Raw genomic sequence first — 22734 nt, 5'->3', positions numbered from 1 at the left:
GCAATAATCAGAAATGCCTATGTATTCACAGACCTTGGACTTTACAATAGCTGGAACATCCGTGAATATGAGGTCTAATCTATTACCAGAAATGTGCGTGGGTTCTTCATCTAGCTGGACAAAATCGGAGGTTTCACAGAACTCAAGAGAGACCGGCCTCTGCCATGTTGATCTGTGAAATTTGAATTTAGCCACTCACTGTGCTTTGCATTACAGTCTTCGCAAATAACGAGTGAAGCTTTTAAACCCTGTGACTGAGCCTACTATAATCTTTTCCAAAAGACAGTCATTCATAGAATCGTCGATATTTGGATTGCCGTAAACAGCATTGAGTTGATTTCTTTGCTTTAAATTAAAAAGTAATAACGGTGGAACGAAGAGGGATTTTCGTCAGAATCCATCGTTGCGACTTTGTGACGAAGAAATTGGATCGTGGCAGATTGCCACCAGTTTTCGAAGGAGATAAAGCGACATTTTCTTAATGGTCTCTTAGTATAGACTCAATAGCTAGCTCGAATGTTCGCCTCACCAACGATAGGTCCCGGGCCGATTCCTAGGCGAGTTGTAATTATTTTGGCCAATTTCATTAAATCTCATAGCGTCTTTGTTGACCTAAGCAATGGATTAGGAACCTGGCGGCTAGATGACTGCAGCAGATTACAACGAAGGCTTGATGAGAGCCGGAACTCTGAAACTTATGGCGACTCTCTCTCTCTCTCTCTCTCTCTCTCTCTCTCTCTCTCTCTCTCTCTCTCTCTCTCTCTCTCACTAGATATCTTGACTTGGGGATTGACTGAAGACTACAAATTAATTGCTCTGTCAGTATGAATTATTGTTTTGGCTTATTCATGATTATGGTAATTTTATCATAGGTATTTTAACCATGGAGGTTTTAAAGCGTGTATATATATGTATATATATATATATATATATATATATATATATAATATATATATGTATATATACATATATATATGTATATATATATATATATATATATATATATATATATATATATATATATATATATATATCACTAAATCCAAATTGTCAGAAGATGAGTGAAAACCGGGACTTTGAACAAGTGCTTTCGTAGTTTATTCTGCATTTTCAAGTTCACACTGACGTTGATTTAGTGATATTCTCAAGCACGTCCCTTCGTGCTGCATTGGATATAATATATATATATATATATATATATATATATATATATATATATATATATATATATATATATATATATATATATATATTGATAGTGGTGGGTGGGTGTTGGTGGAGGGTGACAGGTTGAGGTTCTCCATTCTTTAAGTTGAAATGGGAAAGAAGAAGCTGGGCGCTTTCTTGAATGTTAAAGAGAGTGGAGTCTTGAAATATAGGATAGACAATTTAGGTTTCGCAGAGAAAAGGTGAAAGGAACTCATCAGGACAATTTTTTCACCAATAGACTCATCGAGACCTGTGGTTTCCCATGTATAATTTAGAAGATATCGTGAACAAGACCCCTTGACATCACAGAGGCTCCTCAAAACGTTTCTATAATGGTCAGTTACTGTGAATATTAATATTCACTGAGTATTTCCTCTGCTCTGCTTATATGCACACACTGCAACAAAGAGATGATTAATCTACCTTTAGGCAGAGAAGAAAATCTGGGCAAAGAGCAGAAATTAAAAACTCAAGTATTGAGTGTAAAAAAAAATTGGGGGCAACTACTAATATGTAAGAATATAATTATGTTCACATGTTTATGGATAGCCAGATGTTTTCATGTGTTTTGAACTTTACTGAAGAAGTCCGATTTTCTTTAAAAACACAAGTTCTGTAATTTCCTAATTATCTGTTCCGTAAGGTGTGGAAAATTAAAATGAACAACCTTTTTCATTGAACTACTTCACAGAAGGCATCAACGAAAATCATTCAAGAATAGCAGAGTCCGACATAGTCAGAAACTCGCTCGAGACTTGGGCATCGGTTCCAATTTTATAGTTTTTCCTCTTGCATTCAGACACACACACACACACACACACACATTAAATGAGGTGTTTTGAGTTCTCAGAAAGTCTTTGTGATAAGGTCTAGTCACATACCCTTCCTAACCTAGTTGTGACTCACGGCGGTCGACTAACTATCAGGTATACAATTCAGTGCTTAGGTCAACTGAGGTATAATGGAAGATTTCCCCCTTTCTTTCTTTCTCTTTTTTCTAGCATGCTTACAACATTCTGGTTCACCCTGGAGTCGACTCCTGGACCACTCGATGGCGAGACAAGCTTCTGTACCCAATGGACCACGGTGAATATACTTATGCGTCGACAGCGTCTGGTCACCCATCCGAATACTGACCGGAGTAACCGCTGTTTAATTCGCTACTCGGACAACCAAATGTGCAACAAATGTTTCACGCATTAAAATGGATAAAGCTAATTAATCAAAATACTATGTAATGCGTCAGATCTTTAATAACTGTCCTATTTTCAAGAATGGATGCAGAGTCATGCAAGACCTGATTTGGCATTCCTACATACACTGTTCTATCTCGCAGCGCAACACATGGCTGTATGCAACAAAATTTTCTCTTTCCTAACCTACAAAACCACCACCTCCCTGTATTCACTGTATCAAATACTTGTTTATAAAAATCTAATCTCTGTTATCAGTAACAAATGCCCCGAGGCGATATACAATCTACCCAAAGCAAACGCCTCATCTTGCCCAAGTGTGAACATACGTGCACTTCACTCTTCATTGATCAATATAAGTCAGAAATGCTTAGTTCGATTCTGTCTTCTTCCTAGGTCTTAGAGGTGCGTAGCTTAAGGTTTCAGTAACTTTGCCACACTTCGACTAGTTAAACAATTCTGAAGTCTTAAGGACGTACAGCACCGATGATAACAGTAGCCTACGTTTTATTACAACGCAGTGATACGATCCTTAGCCATCAAGCAACAAATTGAACTGGGGAGAAAGTATTGCATCGATAAAATATTCATATTTGGGTATACATTCGCTGTTTAGAAAACAAACAAAAAATGCGGAAATCAGCTGACTTCTTGACATTTGACGTCATGTCACAAATATTCGACATTTTCTTTAGGTTGATTGTTACGGAATATGAACAATTTTGAAATGAAGAACAACTAAATAAATTTCAATTTAGGCAAGTAGCCTTTTTATTGAAAATTTGTGCATGAAAGCAACTTTCTTTCCTACTTTCGAGAAAGAACCACTTTCCCAGTCTAAGTTAACTTGTTTGTGTTGTGACCGATATCAGAGCTGTCAGCTGCGATATCACTTTAATATATACTCGGTAGTGTGACCAATATGCCCATGGTTTTTAGCATTAGAAAGTGATTTCAGTTTTACTAATGAGTGTGAAAAGTCAAATCTCTCTATAATAGAGTTATGGGTGACCGTCGTTGTCTTTTCACGTAATGCATAAAATGGTCTAGGCTAGGTATTGCACCTTAAGCCAGGTCTTAACCTGCCTAGGTAAATAGGCCTGTGTGGTAAACTTCGGGCTACACCATACGTAGCCTATCAAGGTTAGATAAATTATGCCTGAAATAATTTTTCACATTGGAGAGCAAAATAAGTTGTCCGTGAGCTAATGAACTGATCTGCCTTCAGGTTAGACTAGCCTGTAATTGCAAGGTAAGAGGGAGACCGATGCCCAGGCTGTGTTTCGTTTTATTATTTTTTAACTTTCTGTTTTGATGTAATTTTATGGTATTTCCAAGGAAGAGTTCCGCACGGAAGTGTATTTTAATGAAATTTTCACTGAACAATACAGAAAGGGGTGTATGTGATGCAGTACAGGTGAGATAACTGTAATCCTACAGTTTAGGGGTCCAGATTCACTGCTCCATTGTGTGTGTTTGTTTTCTTTCCTATCATCAATTTCTTCTTTCGACAGATCTGCAAACAGAAGTATGTTAAAAAAAATTAGCATTATATCTGCTCACGGAAGCAGATTTAGGCTAGCCTACGATTTTCTCAAAATTCCTAGGTCTGTATCCCTTAAGACGTTATTATTTACGTTCCCCCTCTATTCCCGTTGTTTTTTTTTTTATAAGCTGCATCGTAAGCAGATAACCTGCTTTTTTTCAGGATTTTTCATGATTCAATAAATATTTGATAAATGTGTGTGCTGATCTTGACTTTATGTAATGCAGTGAATTTGGACCCCTAAACTGTAGGATTACAGAGATAACTAGAAATTTACCAAAGTAATGTGAGAAATTGATTATCCTTTATGTTTTTATACAGAAACATTTTGCAGCCCCCAAGGGATTGATGTAAAAACATAAAAACAAAAGACAGTAAATTTCTCATTATTCTGGTAAATTTCTGAAGTTATCTCACCTGTACTGTATAATATAGGTTACACCCTCTTCTGTATTGTTCACTCAAAAGATTTCATTAGGAAACCATGTGTGTGTGTGTGGAGCTCTGCCTTAGAAGTACTCATTTTACTTTAAAACACTGTTGCATATTGGACTTGAAAATATAATTTTCTTATGTGTTAATGTCTGCTTTGAAAATATCATTTTCCTATGTGTTAATGCCTGCTTTCAATGTTTCTTGCATTAGGCCTAGTTTTTTAGCAAAAAATTACTTCAAGGTAATGGACTCCACCCTTATATCTTAAAATTCAGGGACCACAGTGGGAAAGTGGGGTTTTTGATGGGGGGAAACATAACATGATTGAAATACTTAGTCATTAATCCCACTGACAACTCTCATCTAATTTATTCAAATTCATAGAATGTTGTAAAATTAAAAATGATGCACCAGGACCTGGTATCCTAGGTTAGTTTAGGTGTTGTTGGTTAAAGTTATTTGCTAATGAAGTGAAAGTCAGAGACGTTCAAAGAAGACATTAAAACATAGGAAATTTATATTTTTTGTCCCTAATGCAATAATGGTGTAAAGTAGAATTTTACTTTTTTCTTTTCTTCTCAAACACGAAGTGAAGTGTGACTGAAGTGGTGTGACTGTGAGATGGATTTGAATAGGGGTTTTTAGAAACATTAACCTATGCTATCACCCCCTACAGTAACGTATGTGAGGCTACATTCCAAAAAATGAATATGATTCTTATATATGACTTTTGGCTTAATTGTGGATATTAGATATAATGAAACAATATTGTATGCAATGTTATTTTAGTATATTGAATACCTCACTTGGCCACTGTGGTCAAGTTTAGACGTAAGGACCCGTATGTAAACAACTGAACCTCTAGCAGCTATTGTTAGACATAGGCAGGTGAGGCTTGAATGGATTGTAATATATCTTTGATTAACCGTTCAGATTCAAAGAGAAAACAAGTGTCTTTAGTTTCCATACCTTAGTGATAGGTAATTATCTTAATGAATGCCCCAATAATTCATATCATTTAGGATATCTTCTGCAGGGGTAAAATTTTTCATGTTACTGAAACTGAAATTCTGAATTTAGTATAGATGTAGCTTTTCATTAGTTTTTGATGTGCATCAAATGCTTTTAGCATCTCCATCACAAATAATAACATCCAATCATTTTTGAGACCTCTGTGGAAAACTAGGGTTTGTTATTATGGAAAAGAGTCACATTTATATACTGACTACTGACAGCATAATGACATTCAGAGAAGGAAGTGGAATGAAAGCTGCTAATAGGGTGTTGTTTACTTTTCTTTTTTTGTGTGCTTTCTCAGAAATTGAGATTAAAAGAAAAGCATAAGCTTCAGCTCGATGGTGTTTCTAGCTTCATTATCCCACAGAAATACACACCTCCTGCTACACTGCTATTTCTAAATCATCATTTTAAAATTAATTTAAATGATTTTTTTTTCTTTCTTTTTTTTGTGTTTTACAAAATGACACTTGGTCTGCAAATCTACAAGGTAGAACACACACAAACCTATTACTGTGCTACCTGATTGCAGATTGTTCGAGTGCATGCATCTGACTAGGCTTCCATTTGAGTCAACACAAATCCATCCCAATCACACCCTCCCAATGTTACCAAACCTGGGTACCCTATGCCTTGGTAGCCTAACATGCTTAAGTAAGTTAGATCTCTGCTTTTAAACCACATAGATTGGCCACTTGCCTAATACATATATGTACTTGAGGCTTTTTATCAGATTTAAATAATGAAAAGAAATCTAACCATACATTCCTTTCCAAATATTACACATTAACATGAGCAAAACATACAGACACCATTCCCCTTGTACCTGATTCCAAGTTGCTCTGTTCAAGTTCTTCAGGTTCTGATATCTTCTTTTGTTTATTTGTAGATCAGATTGTTCACAAGAAATAAACTGTTGGTCCATTACACTGTGCTGTACCACTCATCATAATGAAGAACTTCGAAATGAAAGTGTGTAGACCTCGATAGAGAACATATAAAAATAGAGTTCTTTTGGCTAAATATATAACTTGGGCGATGACCAGGTCAGCCATTACAAGCATTGGTTCGATTTATAATTCCCACTATACACACCCATGACCAGATTAACTGTCCATCTAACATACAGAAAAATAACTAGGAACATAGCAGGCCATGGCTCTCATTTACATCAGTGATAAACTTGAGAAAATTACTGGTTGTGTTAAAAATAAGTGAAATCTCCATCTTATTAACTGACTGGGTAAGATCTTTGGAAGTTTTATGACTGAACAACTTTCATTTTATGCCAATTTTTCATGCAAGGATTGCTTTGTTCTAAGTGCTATTGGTTCTTGTCTTACATACTAACAAAAAAAAAAAAAATAGCAAATGATTTGTGGAAGTGATTGTAAGGAGGCATCTTAACATAATCCAGGCACCAGATTCTACCCAAGAGGGAGTCTGTGCTTTGACCCCCCCTTGGCTTCCGAACTATCCTCGTTTAGAGTGCCTTAAATCACGTGAAGTGCAACACCAAGATGAATCTTAACCTAATCTAGGGGTGGGGTCCCACTTGACCATTCATCTAATTTGACCTAGAGTGCCTATAATATATGATTGGTATTTAGAGGGATATAACCTAACCAAACAAAGGATTTCAGGCCCAAACTGAACTCCTCTCGAACAACATAAAATTGTATAACATTGCCTTAGAGGTGCTAGGCCCAGTTTTTGCCACAGTTGCTGATAGAAAGTGTTTGATGTAAAAGAATATTGAGATAAATCAAAACATGCCAGAAACTATTGGAAAAAATCACATGTCAATGGAAATTTCAGTAATCAGCAGCTTGCAAAATTTCTCAGTGTTAAATTTTATAATGTATCCTAAAATAGGATGGGTATCTAGTCATGCTATACTGTAGTAGCTAAAAGACAAAAATAACATACCCAAAAATGAAGAATACCCCTGAAAAAATCGTATTCAAGGGTCCTAAAATTCTGTGCACTTAGAGTATGATTGGTTATTAAAGAGAAACATGACAGCACATTCATTATTTGCTAATGTTATTACTAAAAAGACAGGTTTGCACCTTTGAGAATTACTGCATGAAAATTGCTGTGCAATAATTTCAGCTTCTTACAAAAATATGTCAGTACAAGGTAATGCTGCATTTATAATGGATATGGTTTATGCAAAAGTTATTGCAGTTACCTTGTTAGTAACAAAATCCAATGCAAAAATGTTGCAAATGAGTATGGGCAACTTATATTAAAATATTTGACAGCACATTCATTATTTGTTAATGTTATTACAAAAAAACAGGTTTGCACCTTTGACTGAATTACAGCATGAAAATTACAGTGTAACAATTTCAGCTTATTACAAACATATATCAGTAATGCTGCATTTATGGTGGATGTGGCATGTGCACAAGTTGTTACCATCACCTTGATAGTAACAAAATCCAATGTAAATATGTTGCAAATGATTATGGGCAACTTCTTTTAACAATTGGCATCTCTTATCCTGAGTCTCTTCCAGTGATCCAAACCCTGAAATGTTGTGATCAGAACTGGAAGAACTAAGAGACGAAGGAAACTGAGCCCTCTTGGTATGGCCAAATTGATGGCTTGTAGCTGCAGAAATAGAAACCCAATGTCCTACACTTTCAAATTCATCAGAGAATCAATTTTCAATAAAGTTGGTAGCCTAATTCATCATCTGGAGGAAAGGTATTCAATAACTGATAGACCTCTGGAAGTTGCAGAGCTGCTTCTACAGCAGAAGATATTAAAACCTGCTGAACAGTCATAATAGATTTGGGTAAAAAAGTTATCTGGGAATCATCCAGCTTGCCTTCCCAAGTCTGCTTTAAAGATTCTTGAAATAGACTTCTAAACCTTGGAATTAGACCTCTAAACCTCAGAATTGGATGAAAAAAAAAAATTCATATAAAGACTGTCTCCAACCAGGCTAGCATCTTGGTGGGCACCGCAGTCCAGAGTAGGCTCAGCCCCTAAGGTCCCAAGCAAGGAGGGGAAAAGGGGCTAGAATTCGGACTGTTTGAAAGTGCCAGTGATTCTATCGCAGACGGAAAAACCTGAAATTCCAAGAGATGAGACTGAAAATTCAAAGGAGGACTCTAGCCAGTGGTCCTTCTGTCAGTCAAGAAAATTAGGGCTTCAATAAACTAGACAAGAAGGCCTAGATCCATCTAGGTACTAGAGAGAGGAAAGATAAAAGACACTTGTCTTGCTCCTTTAAAGAAAAAGCCCAGTTACAATTATGAAAGACTTCTAGGAAAGAACCAAAGGAGGAAGCTTCCACCAACAAGCTTAAAAACTCGGGCATAGATGTCCTTGTCCAGGGGTAGACTTGGTCCCTGGTTAATTGGAGCTGGCTCACAATGCAGAACAACAGCATGTTCTTAAAAAATCAGGCGCTGAGCCAAAGATGAACTGGCACGAGGCCCTAGCAGGTTGGTGCCGGATGCCTGACAGCTGGTGCCAAGTGGATGAGTGGATGCTGGGAGCTCGAACTTTAGGCACTTGGTGGCCTCTGGCGCTCGGACACTGGGAGCTCGGCGGCCACTAGGCACTCAGACACTGGGCGCTCGAACTCTGTCCACTCTGACACTGTGGAAGATGTGCCTCTTCAGTGGCTGAGATATGCCTAAAAAGCGCCATTAACACCACTTGTGTACACTGTGATCTCTGTCCACACTGGGATCCCCAAAAAAACGCTGTTGGTGCCTCTTGTCCACATTGGGATCCGTAACTGTTCACACTGGGATCTGTATCACTAGAAGACAAAAAAAAAACACACCCCTATGGATACCTTTCCAATGGGTATCCATCGAGACCTGCAGACAGCAGGATTGACTGAGGAGTAATTATCCGGGGGCAAAACCCCTTCGGACTCCCATGGATTGACAGTATGCCTCCTCCCAGGTTTAGGGGAGTCTGACGGGGACCGGGTTTAGGAGATCCGATAGGGCCAGATAGCCATGTCATCCACTACACATCCAGTAAGACACCTTTCCAGTGGCTGTATGTCGATACCTGGGACCAGCAACAGGCTCGACTGAGGGGCTGACTACCTGTGTGTAACCCCCTGACCTCCCTTGGACTTCCAGTATGCCTCTTCCCAGGTTTAGGGAAGTTTGACAGGGACTTTCTGTCTAGGAGCATCAGGGGGCGAGGAGGTGTCCTCCACTGCACAACACTTCACTATTAAAAGATTTGCTTCTGTTAACCCAGACACAAGACTGGCAGTGGCATGGGAACGAAGTGAGGGGGGCCAGGCATGGGAGCAAGTAGAAAAAATTATAGGGCTAGTAGCAGGAGAGAAAAAATTGCATCTGGGGAGAGTAGGCGCCAGATAACCAGGAGTTGGTGCCGGGTGCTGGGTGCTCCCAAGTTGTAGATGACGCCAGGCAACTGGCATCAGGCAGGCTAGTAGCTCGTAAGCTGAGAAATCGGGAGTTGATGAGTGCTCCTGGCTGCTCGGAACCGATTCTTGGCTGTCAGGAATGTCAGTTCTTCCAAAAACCCAGCGCAACCAAAATAAGCACAGTTTCTCTCTTTAACTATGTTATGCCCTTAAACATTTTCAGTTCTCTGCAAAGGAAATTGTAATAAGATGGTTAATTAATTCTTTGAAATACTCAGAGTACCATCATACAGACAGATCTCAACTCCTAACAGACATTGTTTGAGACTTGCAGATATATATTTTTCATTACTGAAAATATCAGTCATGTAGCAAACGCAGTGTTGACGTTTTATTACATTACTCAGCAAAGATGCTAGGGAATGCAATGTTTACGTTTTAGTATGCTACATGGAAAAGGTAGTAGCAAACGCAAGTTTATTATTATGCTACTCGGCAAAGATGGTAGTGAATGCAATGTTTACGTTTTATCACGCTACTCGGGAAAGGTGGTTGCGAACACAAAGTTTATTATTACACTAATTGGCAAAGATGGTAGCGAATGCAGTGTTTACATTTATTACACTACTCGGTAAAGGTGGTAGCAAACGCAAGGTTTATTATTACTTTATTCGGCAAAGATAGTAGCAAGTGCAATGTTTGTGTGTCTTATTACGCTACTCATTGAAAAATCAACCATTCTTCAGCTGATATCTAACTAGCTTGTACTCTTCATACTAGTCTGCCTGAGTCATCTCTACTCAGGCAAACAGCTATAGCCCAGTTATGCTAGGCTAAGTGGACATGACTGCTTCTATATCACTAGTACTGTAGCAGATTTCTACTTACTAAGTAGAAATCAAGGAAGTAGTTAATCACTTTGCAAAAAAATGATAAACATGAATCAGATCTTTATAACAGAATACTGATCCTGAAAGTATAGGTGTGAAGGGTAGCCTAATCAAAATCAGTGATAATACATCACCGAAATCTGGTTAGATTACCGGCAGATGATGAAAAAAGCTGCCGCAGATATCCGATGTTTACATCAAGGAGAACAGAAACAGAATGAGGTTATCTGCTAAGTCATTCCTAGTATTGCTGTTAGTGGGCGGTACTGGTCACCTGCGCTAAACAATTGAAGCGTTACCACGAATTTGGAATTTAAGCTGTCTTACTAGTTAGAAACTATAGCTATGTAATTACTTGGTAGGTGACTTACATAAAATGCCAATATCCAAAGAAAAAAAAAGCTGTGTATTCCTTGCTGTCTTTAGCTACGGGTAATTGTTAGTAACCACACACCAAGTTAAGAGTTGTAACAGACATGACTCCATACAAGCCAAATGCAGACCCAGCCATATTAGGCATTGGGAACCTGTCAGACTCAGGTACTTAAGAGTTGCCAGTATTCAGCACATATATAACCGTATGCTATTGTCCTTCTTCAGGACTGGAACCATATGTGAGGACCAGGGTGAGCCATTGGGTTTAGTATGCCCAGAGTGCACAATTCTCCATGCTGCCTTTCAGTGGTATCGGTGACAGATTGACTCTCCTAGATTGGGGTTGTGTTATACAACTGGATTTGCATAGGAGTGTTGGCACATTCTGCTGTATCATTATCTCTACTACTGTACTGACAACAGGAAGGTGCTGGCAAAGGATGTGATAGAACCTGTCCCTATGAGAAAGGTAGAGATCCTCTGAGAGAGAGACAGCCTCTCAGTCTTTTCCAATACAGTACTTCAGGTTTAATTGATGATTCTCTCCCTTTCACTGTCAGACAAGAAGATGAAGAGGCTACTACTACCATGGTGTAAACTTTACCCAGATCACCGTTCTTCACCTAGGCAGGTTTCTTGCCTAAACCCCTAACAAGAACTGAGGCTCAGCCCTCTTGACAGGAAGAATGCCCAGTACTCTTAAGGCATTTAAAAACACACTGTTGTTTATGACATTGCCATCATAAAAGAACTCTGGCAAATACCTAAAATCAAATGTCCAACTCTTTAGGGAAAGCCACAGTAATTGGAATCAGTACCAGCTTGCTGCCAGTTATTCTGGCAGAATCAGCAGCACAGCCCTCAAGTATAGTATACGTGCTGACAGTAGCTTCCACGTGCTGTGGCATGAAACTCCCCAAGAGACTCTCTTGAAGGGATCCTAACAGTCAGCCAGTTCTGGACAAAGTTCTAGACTATTCTCCCTGCCTTTAGGAAGCAGTATCCAAGCACTGTCTGCTTGCATTTTGTTCTAGGTGGAACCACAAGGAACACTGAGGGGCAAGTTGCCATCCCATGTAGTGTTGGGGTCACAGCTGTGCCTAGTGTTTTATGTCCAGTAATCCTTTGAGGCTAAAAGTAACAGACACCATCACCAGCTCCAGTTCATGCTCTACACTCTAACAAGAGTTTGATATCTGCTCTGGAGTTCACCGGGTTATCTACCACTCTGAACGGAACCAAAGAGAAGCTTGCAAGGACAACCATGAGTGGCACAAGGTCCAACTGGGGTATATTTGCCTGGCGAAGGGTTCGTAGGACTGCCTCAGATTCATACTACTGTAGTCAGAGGAGAAGGCAGTTGACAAGTCTGTATCAAGTCATTGTTGGGCTCAGTATCCTGGCACCCAACAAATCATTGAGGTCCATCAGTATATCTTTGGATTTATCAGGTTTAGTGGTCACCCTAGAAATTGCAGTTTTTGAGGTTGCCACAGAATTACCAAGGATAAGCTCCTCACTGCTTATTTTTTTAGTTGTAGCCCCATCATCTACACTGAAGCTCTCTCTTCTAATGCTGTCTTGCGGAGCAAGTTCACTTTCATGGCCTTGGATTTATTCTTCACCATCCCCTACTTCCTGTTTTGATGGTAACAAAAGTGCATATTGCTCTTACGTGACCCATTACTCTCAGACTTCTGGGGCAGAGTAGCTTGAGTTTTCCACATTGCTCCATGGGTTGACCTAGAAGGAGTTGAGTTGGGTCTCCATGGACTAGCCATTGGGGTTGCCTTTCCATGAGCTTTTGGGGTCCTAGCTACATGGTGATCTCCAGCACCTTAATGCAGACAGAGGTTGAGATTTCTGCAGCATTCCCCATATATGTGACCTGGCTTATGACACCAGTCACAGTACCTCCTTATGAACTTGAGGGCTACTACAGGCTGAGAGACAGATGAGGTACAGAAGGCCATGGAGAAGTGCTAGCTACAGTTGTTTGGGCCTTCTGATTTGGGGGAGGATTTGAACAGCTATACAACCTGACTGGCTGTTGTGAATAGCTTCTTCTTGTATGGTACTTCAAGGAAGTTCAGGACATCCTGCCAGAAGTGTTTCAGCAATTGGACAACAACTTAATTGTTGCCAAACTGTGTTCCAAAGTTTCAGCTACCTTGGTAAGCACTAAGTTGAGAGCTTTCTATGGAGCTCTTTCCCATCAAGGTTGTGATGAAGGTGAGTTGCATAGTACAACAATAGATAAATGGCAAAAATGTTGTAGGGCTCAGCCTCATTCCACGTGGTCTTTTAGAAGTGAATCTTGTTGGAATCCATTTTCTCCTTAGTGTGTTCTTGCTAGTCCATTTGCTGATTCTTCATGCTCTGGTAGGACTTCTGTGCTCCTCCTGCAATAGAAGAAAGAGCATCTTTGATCTCCCCACCAAGGTATTGGCCTAACTCTGCTGTCTGCAGACTGGTACTCCTTGAAGCATACCTGCCAGACCACAAGAATCAAGGAGATATCGAGACTCAAGTGACAAATCTCAGGACTTGGGACTTCCACATCTATCTAGGTCACTCACCAGGTCTTCCAGTCCATGGTTTTACAGGGTCAAACCAGACACCTTGGAGGGGTTAGAATCTCTCAGCAAATGTGGCAGTGCTAGATAGTGCCTCATTCAGGAAGATTACCTTTGGGGTCTCTCAAGCTTGGACCCTGAGGGCTTTAGGAATTAAGGCTTGACCCTCGTCTGTCCACTAGTCACCCCAGGGACAGGTGAGGTGAAGCTAGAACCTTCAGACTGATCTTGTATGGAAAAATTTGTTGGTCATTATCAGGCCCGATAATGGTTAAAGGGACACAAACTCAACTCTGGCATTAGCAGTTTAATTATACTGGATTTTTGTCAATCACCATTTTCTGTCCTCAAACTGCATAGGTTGATGCAGAGAAGGAGAAATAGATAGGGAAGCTGTTAGCTAAGTGTTGTAGTGAGCCCAGTGGAGACTTGGTGGGTTTGGTAGGTACTTGGAACTCTTGCTACGCCTATCCTTAACTCTGCCAACTCCTGCAAACAAGCATCAGGAGATTGGCACCCTCTCAATTTCAGTCCTTTGCTATGGTGATCTCCAGTAACTCTGTCATGGTGAGATCATCCCTGGGATTATGTGACTCCTGGGATTCCCTACTGTCTTGTAAACTTTTAGTAGGAAAGACACTCCAGTGGTACCCAAAGACAGTGTTAAGATGTCCAGCACCCAAAACTTATGTAGTGTATTTTGGGTCAGGAACCAGTTCCCCAAACTACTAAAGTTAGTTCTCACTCTGAAAGTTCATTTTATTTTTGGGAAATAAATGCTTTAAGTGTATGTGAATACAAGGTATGTATTTGTTTAACAACTTACAGTTGCTGTGAAGAACCCAAAATAATTTATATAAATTGATTTAATCTTCTCCAGCTACTGAATTTTAAAATGCTGGTGACTAATCGAGTACAGTAATACAGGAAACTCATTGGCTACATGCAACCTTTCTGAGAAATTTGTTCATTGACAGACTTGCTGGTTGTGTCTGCTATACAGTCCACTGGAGTGTATGTTAAGCACTGTCTGCAGTTAGTGTCATGTGCAGCTGCTCCCCACCCCCTGCAGTTAGTGTCATATGTAGCCCCCACAAACACAGCTCTGTTCAAGATTGATGCCAAAGAGTCAGTGTATTGTTTTTGTTATAAGTTTCCTTGCAACCAAACAGAAAGTTCCCAGTGTTCTGCTCTCTTGTGCCAGACTCCTTGGTGGCCCTAGAGGATGCCTTTCAGCACCCACGAGACAGTTCAGACACCTATGGCTTTCCTTCACACACACTCAGATGTACCAAGTGATCAGCTGTGTGTTGAACATCCCGTGATTCAGAATACCTTAGTAGCATCTTGTTGTGCCCATGGTGAATGGTTTCCCAATCTCCTGGCTTCCTTGGGATGTTCCCAGAGAGATTCTCTGAGAAGTGGGCAAGTAAGTGGGCATTATGTGATTTTTGTTGAAGAGGGGTCTCTCTTGGTTGGAACTTCTGTTCAGTGGAATGTGGATTTCCTTGTCTGTCTTTGTCAAGACAGACACCTCTCTGTCTCTGTAGTAAAAACTTAAGGCTGTCTTGAGCAGGCCTTCAGACTGAGAGAAGTAGGTCTCTCTTGGTCGAGCTGTCTCTGCCCGTAAGGATGCTGGATCTCTGGCCGTAAGGAGCTTCCAGCAGTCTTGTCCTCCTTGGGGACTCCAGCCTCCAGGACATGACCTTTATCCTCCACAGTCTAACTCAGGTGCTGTTTGAGCCCTTGAGGAAGGCCTTGGACAGAGATCTCACTTTGAAGATTGTCTTCCCATTAACCCTGCCTCAGTGAATCGTGTTGGTGAGTAACACTGCCTTCTCATCCAGTGCTCAGAGGGTTGAAATCTCTCATTCTTTTTCTTGCATGGGTTTATGGTGGAAAACCAGAATGCTTCAGTTTCTGACAAGAGATAAGAGAACCCTTGCTTTCCTCTCCCCTGGATCCCACAGGAACTGTAAGATTTGAGTTGAATAGTAGAGTGACTGGCTTCTCTTCCTTCTTCCTCCCTTTGCAAGGACTGAGTACATACTGCACTGGCTGCGGAGTAGGTGGCCACTCAGTTGAGCAACCAGTCTAAGAGCCTTGTCAGATAAGGTGTGATGCCCTTTGCTTTTCCTCTTAATTGGTGGGGGGGGGGCCGCTGGGTTGGTAGCAATAGAGGTAACTTGAACCCATGATATAAATTGACAAGATGCAGCTGCCTTCTGACTTGTCTCACCTCATGGGTTCACACCTGATCCTCTGAAAATTTCCGTAGTTAATTATGGGGGCCTGCTGCTCTGGCATCCTTATGACAGACCAACTAGGAGGTTATATCAGTCATCGCCCCTCCCCCCTGCCCATAGTATTAGTCAGGGACTGTGACATTTCCAAGTGGGTTTTAGCTTACCTGGCAGTGGAGACTGCCTTCTGTCTAGCCTAAGGAGGAGGCCTCCTGTATAAAAGGTAGTGGTTTGTATTCCTGTTGGAGCAGAGTAAAAATATTTTAAGATAATTTGTATTTTTCCCAGGCATACAAACCAGAACTTTACCCCACCTAAACCACCCCACTTTGTCCATGATGCCAAAGAAAGTTCCTGGTGATAGCTGATGACTGTGGGTACTCACCCACTTAACCCCCTTACCACAGTTAACTACCATGTTAGCAAGTTTCAACAGCTGATTCAAGCTCACGCTGAGGGATATTTTACTACATTCAAGCTCTGGTTTGTGTACTTTGGAGAAACACAGATTTCTTTAAAAATTTATGATGCTTAATGCATGGTGCTTTGTTGCATTACTAAGAATTTTTTCTTATTTTATGGAAGATGTACTTGATATGGGGATTGAACTTAAATGTTGCCTCTGTTTATTGGATGACTATCATCACATGTTTTTTCCAGTTTTGAAATCAGTATAATCATAAAGCATAAAACGTAAAAATTTTGTAAAGGTATTCATAAGATGTTAAAAATGAAAGTTAATTGAAAACATTTTATTTTTTTTAGTGATGAGTGCGGGATGACCAGTTGGCTGCGAGCGTCCCCCTTGCGCTCGTCGCTAGGTCGACGTCGCGCTCCCTCTCCGTTACACGATGTGGACCCAGCAGCTGCATTTCAATCTTTTATCAAACATTGGCAGCAGACTCGTGAAATTATTGAAAGAACCAGGCTGAGAGGACAGGTAAAGTTCTGTGATAGCTTATACAGTACAATATTACATTGGTGTATTTGTGGTATTGTGTTATTGAAATTTTAACCACCAAGGTTTGGGGGGACATAATAACATTTCTTTGGAATCTTTTTTATATCTGTACAAAAAAATAGGTATTCAAATCATTATTTTGTTTATAGAAAGGCTGATCATTACAAAAGCATATTGTTAATTTTTATTAGTATTTTCTATATAGTATGGCTTGATAATTTTTCATTCAACTAGGAAATTGTAATTTTGAAACTTTAATAGTTACTGAACTTATATAGGAAAAGAAGTTTAGACTAATAATATGTTCACAATCATGTAGACTCTTGTGTATATTCATTATTTGCATACCATCAAAGGCAGCAGGAAAATTGTTTTCCCCCCCTTTGTTTGTCCATCACTGTGTCTGACCCACTCTAGGTGTCTTTGCAACTCATACTGCGTGGTTGTAGGGGTTTCAGTCAAATGTGTACATTTACCTATTCATTACAACTTCTACTCTGCTTAAAGGAATTCAGACTTATGCAAAATTTATGTAGCTCCTATACATTGATGTGCATGAAAGATGATCTTACATCTGTCTCCATCAGTGTGCCAAATTGAAAACTATATTAGGAATTTGGAAAGAAACCAAAAATAAAAAATTCTTAAATTTTCATATTTAAAATTTTTTGTAGAGTTGAGACCAAAGCTTTAAGAAGAAAATATTAGGAGCCAGATGGCAGGTTAGAATTAGAAATTATACCATAGGAAAATTGATGGAAGTTACTATTGATATATAAGGTAATAATGAAAGGGAAATAGAAAGTTACTATGTAGATAAAAGATGATAATGAAAGGGAAATAGAGGTGGTTTGGACATGTCTTTTGCACAATCCCAGAGAGTATATGATAATGTCAGATGGACTCCTGTGGGCACTGTAATAAAAGTGGGAAGACCCAAACCTAATTGTATGAAAACTTAGTAGGGAAGCTGAAGATTAGTGGAGATCTGTGAAAGATAAAGCACAGTCCAGATATGAGTGATGGCATTTCACTGAGGCCCATTGTGTCATGCAACATTGGAGGCAGTGATGATGATGATGATGAGGATTTTGCCTGTGGACCCCTGTCTTGGAAACTGCACAATTTATCACTTTGCACACCATTCTCCAAGCCTCTCAGGCCCAGTCATGCAGTCAGTCTGTCATGTCAGTATTCAGTGTGTTCAGATGTACATTGAAGAACATGGTTCTCTGTATGGATATAGTGTATTGTATTTTCTATTGTAAATATGACCCCAAAGCACCAAAGTAGTAATAAGGGCAATCCCTCAAAATCAAAGAAAGTCTGCAAAGTGCCCATGGTAAGTGAGAAGATGACCATTCTAGATGTCTTTCAGAAAGGGAAAAGACTACTGGGTATTGTTCAAGTGGACGAGAAAGATGAGACAAAATTCTTGCTAGTTTAACTTGTGCCCCTGAAATGGCTAAAAGGTTAGTGAAGACAGATAGTACATGTAGTTTGTTGATAGAAGGCATGAATAAACAACCCATATAGACAGAAATGTTATGGAACAAAAAATATTGAGATTATGAAAAGATTTTAGCAAAGAATCCTTGGGTATGAATACAGCCAAGCCATTTTCCACAAGAAAAGGATGGGTGCATTGATTCTTGACTCAGATTAAATAAAAAATGTAAGCATTATTGGCACAGCAGCATCTGTAAACAAAAGACTGCTGCAGATTTCTGAAAGATTTTAAGTTGATAGGGGAGAGAGGATACCTTTTGCAACAATTTTTAGATTTGAATGACATGGGATTGCTGTGGAAAGAGATACCACATTGACATAAAATAGGCTAAAATGTTAAAGACATTTAAGCATATAATAAAGCTGGTACAGGCCGTCCCTGGTTATCGGCAGGGGTTCCGTTCCTGACAGCGTGATAATAACCAAAAATCGGTGATAACAGCCCTTATTGGCGGCGATAACTGGAGATTGGCGCATGTTGGGCCGAAAATCCAGTTATCATCGTTGCTAGACAAGTGCCAAAAAACCTGATCGCCAATAACCAAGGACTGCCTGTATGTCTGGATCATGTGAGCAAACCAGTTAGAGTATGTTGAGCAAAGAAGTGTGCAGTTTGGAGAGTAGTTAAAAATCATCTACTCATGTTTTCTTATCATAGTAAGAGAAACAAAGGATTACAGAGGCTCTTTTTTTTTCAGAATCATTCCACTGTTGTTTGATTCCCAAAGTAAACAAATGCTTGGTGCAGAGAATAATTGGTGTGCAAAGGTCACCAATACCTACCTAGTTTAGATCACATTTGAATACTGAGGCTGACAGTAATCTTGATATAATTTAGTGCAGGAAATAATTCACCATTTCCAATAAAATAAAATTATTAAAATTGCAATGTATGAATTACAACCAGAAAACTGTTAGTACAAGTTGGTAGTCTGTGAAGTTAAGAGAAGTCTTTGGAGAGCAAGAAAATATGGCAGCAAAGGATTTTTTTATATGACTGATGTTTAAGGGGAAAAAGCACTTTGGTATGTTGATAGAAAGTGTTAATACCTCATTAAAAGATCACCTCTTCTTCAAACATGGCTGTGATGTTATTGACTAAGCTCAAAGGAAAGCCCATCTCATGCTCACTTTTAACAGAGAAGTCATAGAAGTTTTATGAAGTTATGACAGTCAAAGAGCTGTGCACTTTCTAGGATGGGTGGGTGAAGAATTTAGGCCCTTTATAAAATCAGGTAATTTGAATGTCGGTTAGAATTTGGGTCTGCTGATTGGAGGTATTGATAAAATTCAGGTCTTGAGGGCATGAAAAATATCCAGCATTAGCTGGTGTGATATGACACTCAAGGAAATCCATTGATGAATGCAGCAGCCTTTTCCTGCTGGTTCCGCCATTGCTGTTTTTGAGCCTGCAGTGAAGGCTGACTTGAGGAAGGAGGGTCATCCTGAAGACTTTAAGGGTGTCTTATTGATGAACATCTGACTTGCCCATCCTTCTATGTCTACTCTTGTAAGTGGTAAAAATTTTGTTCATTTGCCACCCAAGCGTAACCTCTTTGCTCCAGCCCCTGGGTCAAAGGGTCATGCAGAAATTTAAAAGTACAGTTGTCCCCCTGTATTCATTGGGGTTGCGTACCACACCCACCTGCGAATACCGAAAACCACTCTAAAAACACTTAGAACTGTGTGTTTTAATAGTTCAGACACCAAATATATACCTTAAACTATCATCCTACACTAAGTATACCTTAAATATCATCTGAAACACTAATATCATTTCAAAGTCAACTTACAACATTACCCTTAAAAATATATGGCTTACTGCTAAGTGTGGAAACTATTCAAGTTACCCCTACATCCAGGAACTTCCATTTTCTCTCATACAGAATTGAAGCAGTCCCATTTCTTTTTTACAGTACATAGGGGAAACACTGGGAATTCACAAGTAGAGTTAAATACTGTACAGTACCTAAATATTTAATATACTGTACATTGAAAAAAAATACATTTTATTAATATTTTGCTGTTTCCATTATTAATTTGAAAATTAGTAAATAATTTTTTTGTAAAAAAATGTATTTACTCAGAAAAATAACATGAAAATACAGTAATTAGTGAATATTTCGTGGCGAAAAAATCCACGAAATACTGAATTTAACAAAAAAATTAATTCGGGGATAAGTTCCACAAAAATCTACAAACAGGTGAAGCCAATAACAGAAAATCACCGATTTTTTGTTATTTTCGGTTATTGGTGCCTCTGTTAGCTATGTATCAGCGCCAGTACCAGATTATTGGTGCCGATAAGCGGAAATCTGCGCCGAAAATCGGCAATTTTCATCGGCTAGACAAGCACCAAAAAACCTTATCGCCAATAACTAAGCCCACCGATAACTGGGGACTGACTGTACTATACCTCTTATCAATGCCTGTTCTACTTTTGTGAACCAGTGTAAATTTCGTATGACAATATAGAAAAAAATTCTTCATAGTAAGGTCATCTGAATCTATAATAATAAAATCTGAGTGGATCTTGTTTGTCCTTCCCCAGGTAACAGTAGGGGAGACATGACACAGCCACCCTCCCCCTGCAAACTGGTTTGTCCACCCCAGGTGGGGGCAGGTTAGGTAGGAGAACGGAGGGTAGGACTTAGGGGAGACATCCACCCTCCTCTTGCAAACCTGTTTGTCGGGCCTGGCTAGGGCATAGTAGGTAGGAGATCAGGAGGGTAGGGGAGACAGCAGCGCTGAGTTCCAGCTTGTAGTGCATGCCAACAAGCCCATAAGGTAATATAGTTCACATAAAAGAAATTGTAGAGCATTGGTTTTCACCCAAGGCAAATTGTTTTAGAGAATCTGAACAGTGGTAAATTGACTGGTAAGAAGTTTGCTTGAATGACACTGGAAGTAAATTCATAACAGGAAGGTGAAATGCATATCACACTAAATAAGTTTCATAGTAAGGAAACGGAAAAAGGGGACATTGGTTGTACTTGTATGACAAAAATTCCAGTTTTTGAGGTATTTTGTAATCATCCTTTTTTTTTCAGGTCAGTGCTGATGATGTAACTGCTGTGATTAACCATCTGACACAGATGGTTACGCTCCTGTTAGTTGACTTGAAGCAAATATTAGTAGCCTCACGCACCCCTAATGGCACGGGCAGAAGGTTCACCAGCTCTGGTGCAGAGATGCAAGTGTCAGAGGGTGGTAGTAGTAATTCATCCTCTGATACTGCTAATCAGCATTCTTCATTGCCACTGGATGATCCTCCTCATACACCAATATTTGACCATTTCCTTGGTGAAGAGATCCTTGACACCATCCTTACTTGGAGCCTTAATACAGGGGAATATGTCAATGCCTTGAAGCTTGAACAGTTAAAGGTATGAAATTTGGCTGTTTTTATCAACTTTCCCACCATTCTTAATAGTATACAAAAGGTGATGCTTTTGAAGATAATGATGTAATGATTATGTGAAATGTTAATGATAATAGTGGAGAAATAGAAATTCTCACAACAAATTCATCATTTCTATTAGCCCACATTTGATGTCTTTATAATACCAAGACACAGACACATCAGTCCCAAATTGAAAGAATAAGATGGTGATGTGCTAGGTGAGTGAATTTTCTTGGTATTATTTTCCATTGCTAATCCATTCTTGATGATCAACACTCCTCCATGGCTTGTCTGTACCATCCCTCATCTTGATTTGCGATTCATGCTATTTCTTGATGGATGGGTTGGGCAGAATACAGAGCAATTGGACAAGGCCATATTCTTTTGTTACTGCTGGGCAGAAAATACAAGAGATAAAAGTTATTCAGCATGCTGTGAACCATCTAGAAAAGCATACAATTAGTCACTTTCCATCAGTTCACTGACTGCCAATTTTATATGAGTAACTTAACAAGTAATTACATAGCTAACAGTTTCTATTAAGCGGCAGCTAAAATTTGAAATCCACGTAGCGATTCTTTTGTTTACGTTACGGTGTTTGTAACTGACCCCGCCCACTTTTGAGAAAAGAGGGAACAACTGAGCAGAGGGCTTCAGTATGTTTCTGCCAGCTTACGACGACAGTTATGAGCAGCAGCTGGTTTTGAAATCCTGGCAGTTTACTATACAGTACTGTATATGGTCTTTGACTGTTTGGTGAAGCATTTTGCTTTGGTAGCCTCTCAGCAATGTAGATTTTTAGGTTTTCTTGAATGACCTGATTGTAACTATATTTACTTGGACTTTTTTGGACTGTTCGACTTGTACTGATATCCAACATAAGTGCGAGTAGTATTTGTTATTGCAGTGAAGACTGCAATACGAGAATTACTTCAGCGAAGTATGATTCCCTTTCTAAGTGTACATCTTGCAGGGGTCAAGTATGTTCAGTTGATTTGTCTT

The 22734-nt window shown here is 39.4% G+C and overlaps 1 protein-coding gene across 1 annotated transcript in view; it reads left to right on the top strand.

Annotated features, from left to right (window-relative positions):
• The window catches only part of LOC136838944 (FHIP family protein GI14169-like), a 152156-nt gene that overhangs the window by 7430 nt on the left and 121992 nt on the right, over window positions 1-22734 (top strand). Inside the window, exons 2-3 of the mRNA XM_067104639.1 lie at window positions 16625-16799; window positions 21380-21715. Coding sequence (XP_066960740.1) covers window positions 16625-16799; window positions 21380-21715 — 511 coding nt within the window. The remainder of the gene's footprint in view (window positions 1-16624; window positions 16800-21379; window positions 21716-22734) is intronic.

Source organism: Macrobrachium rosenbergii, chromosome 5, assembly GCF_040412425.1.
Source record: "Macrobrachium rosenbergii isolate ZJJX-2024 chromosome 5, ASM4041242v1, whole genome shotgun sequence".
NCBI classification, from domain to species: Eukaryota; Metazoa; Arthropoda; class Malacostraca; order Decapoda; family Palaemonidae; genus Macrobrachium; species Macrobrachium rosenbergii.
This window is presented reverse-complemented; position numbering and strand designations above follow the sequence as displayed.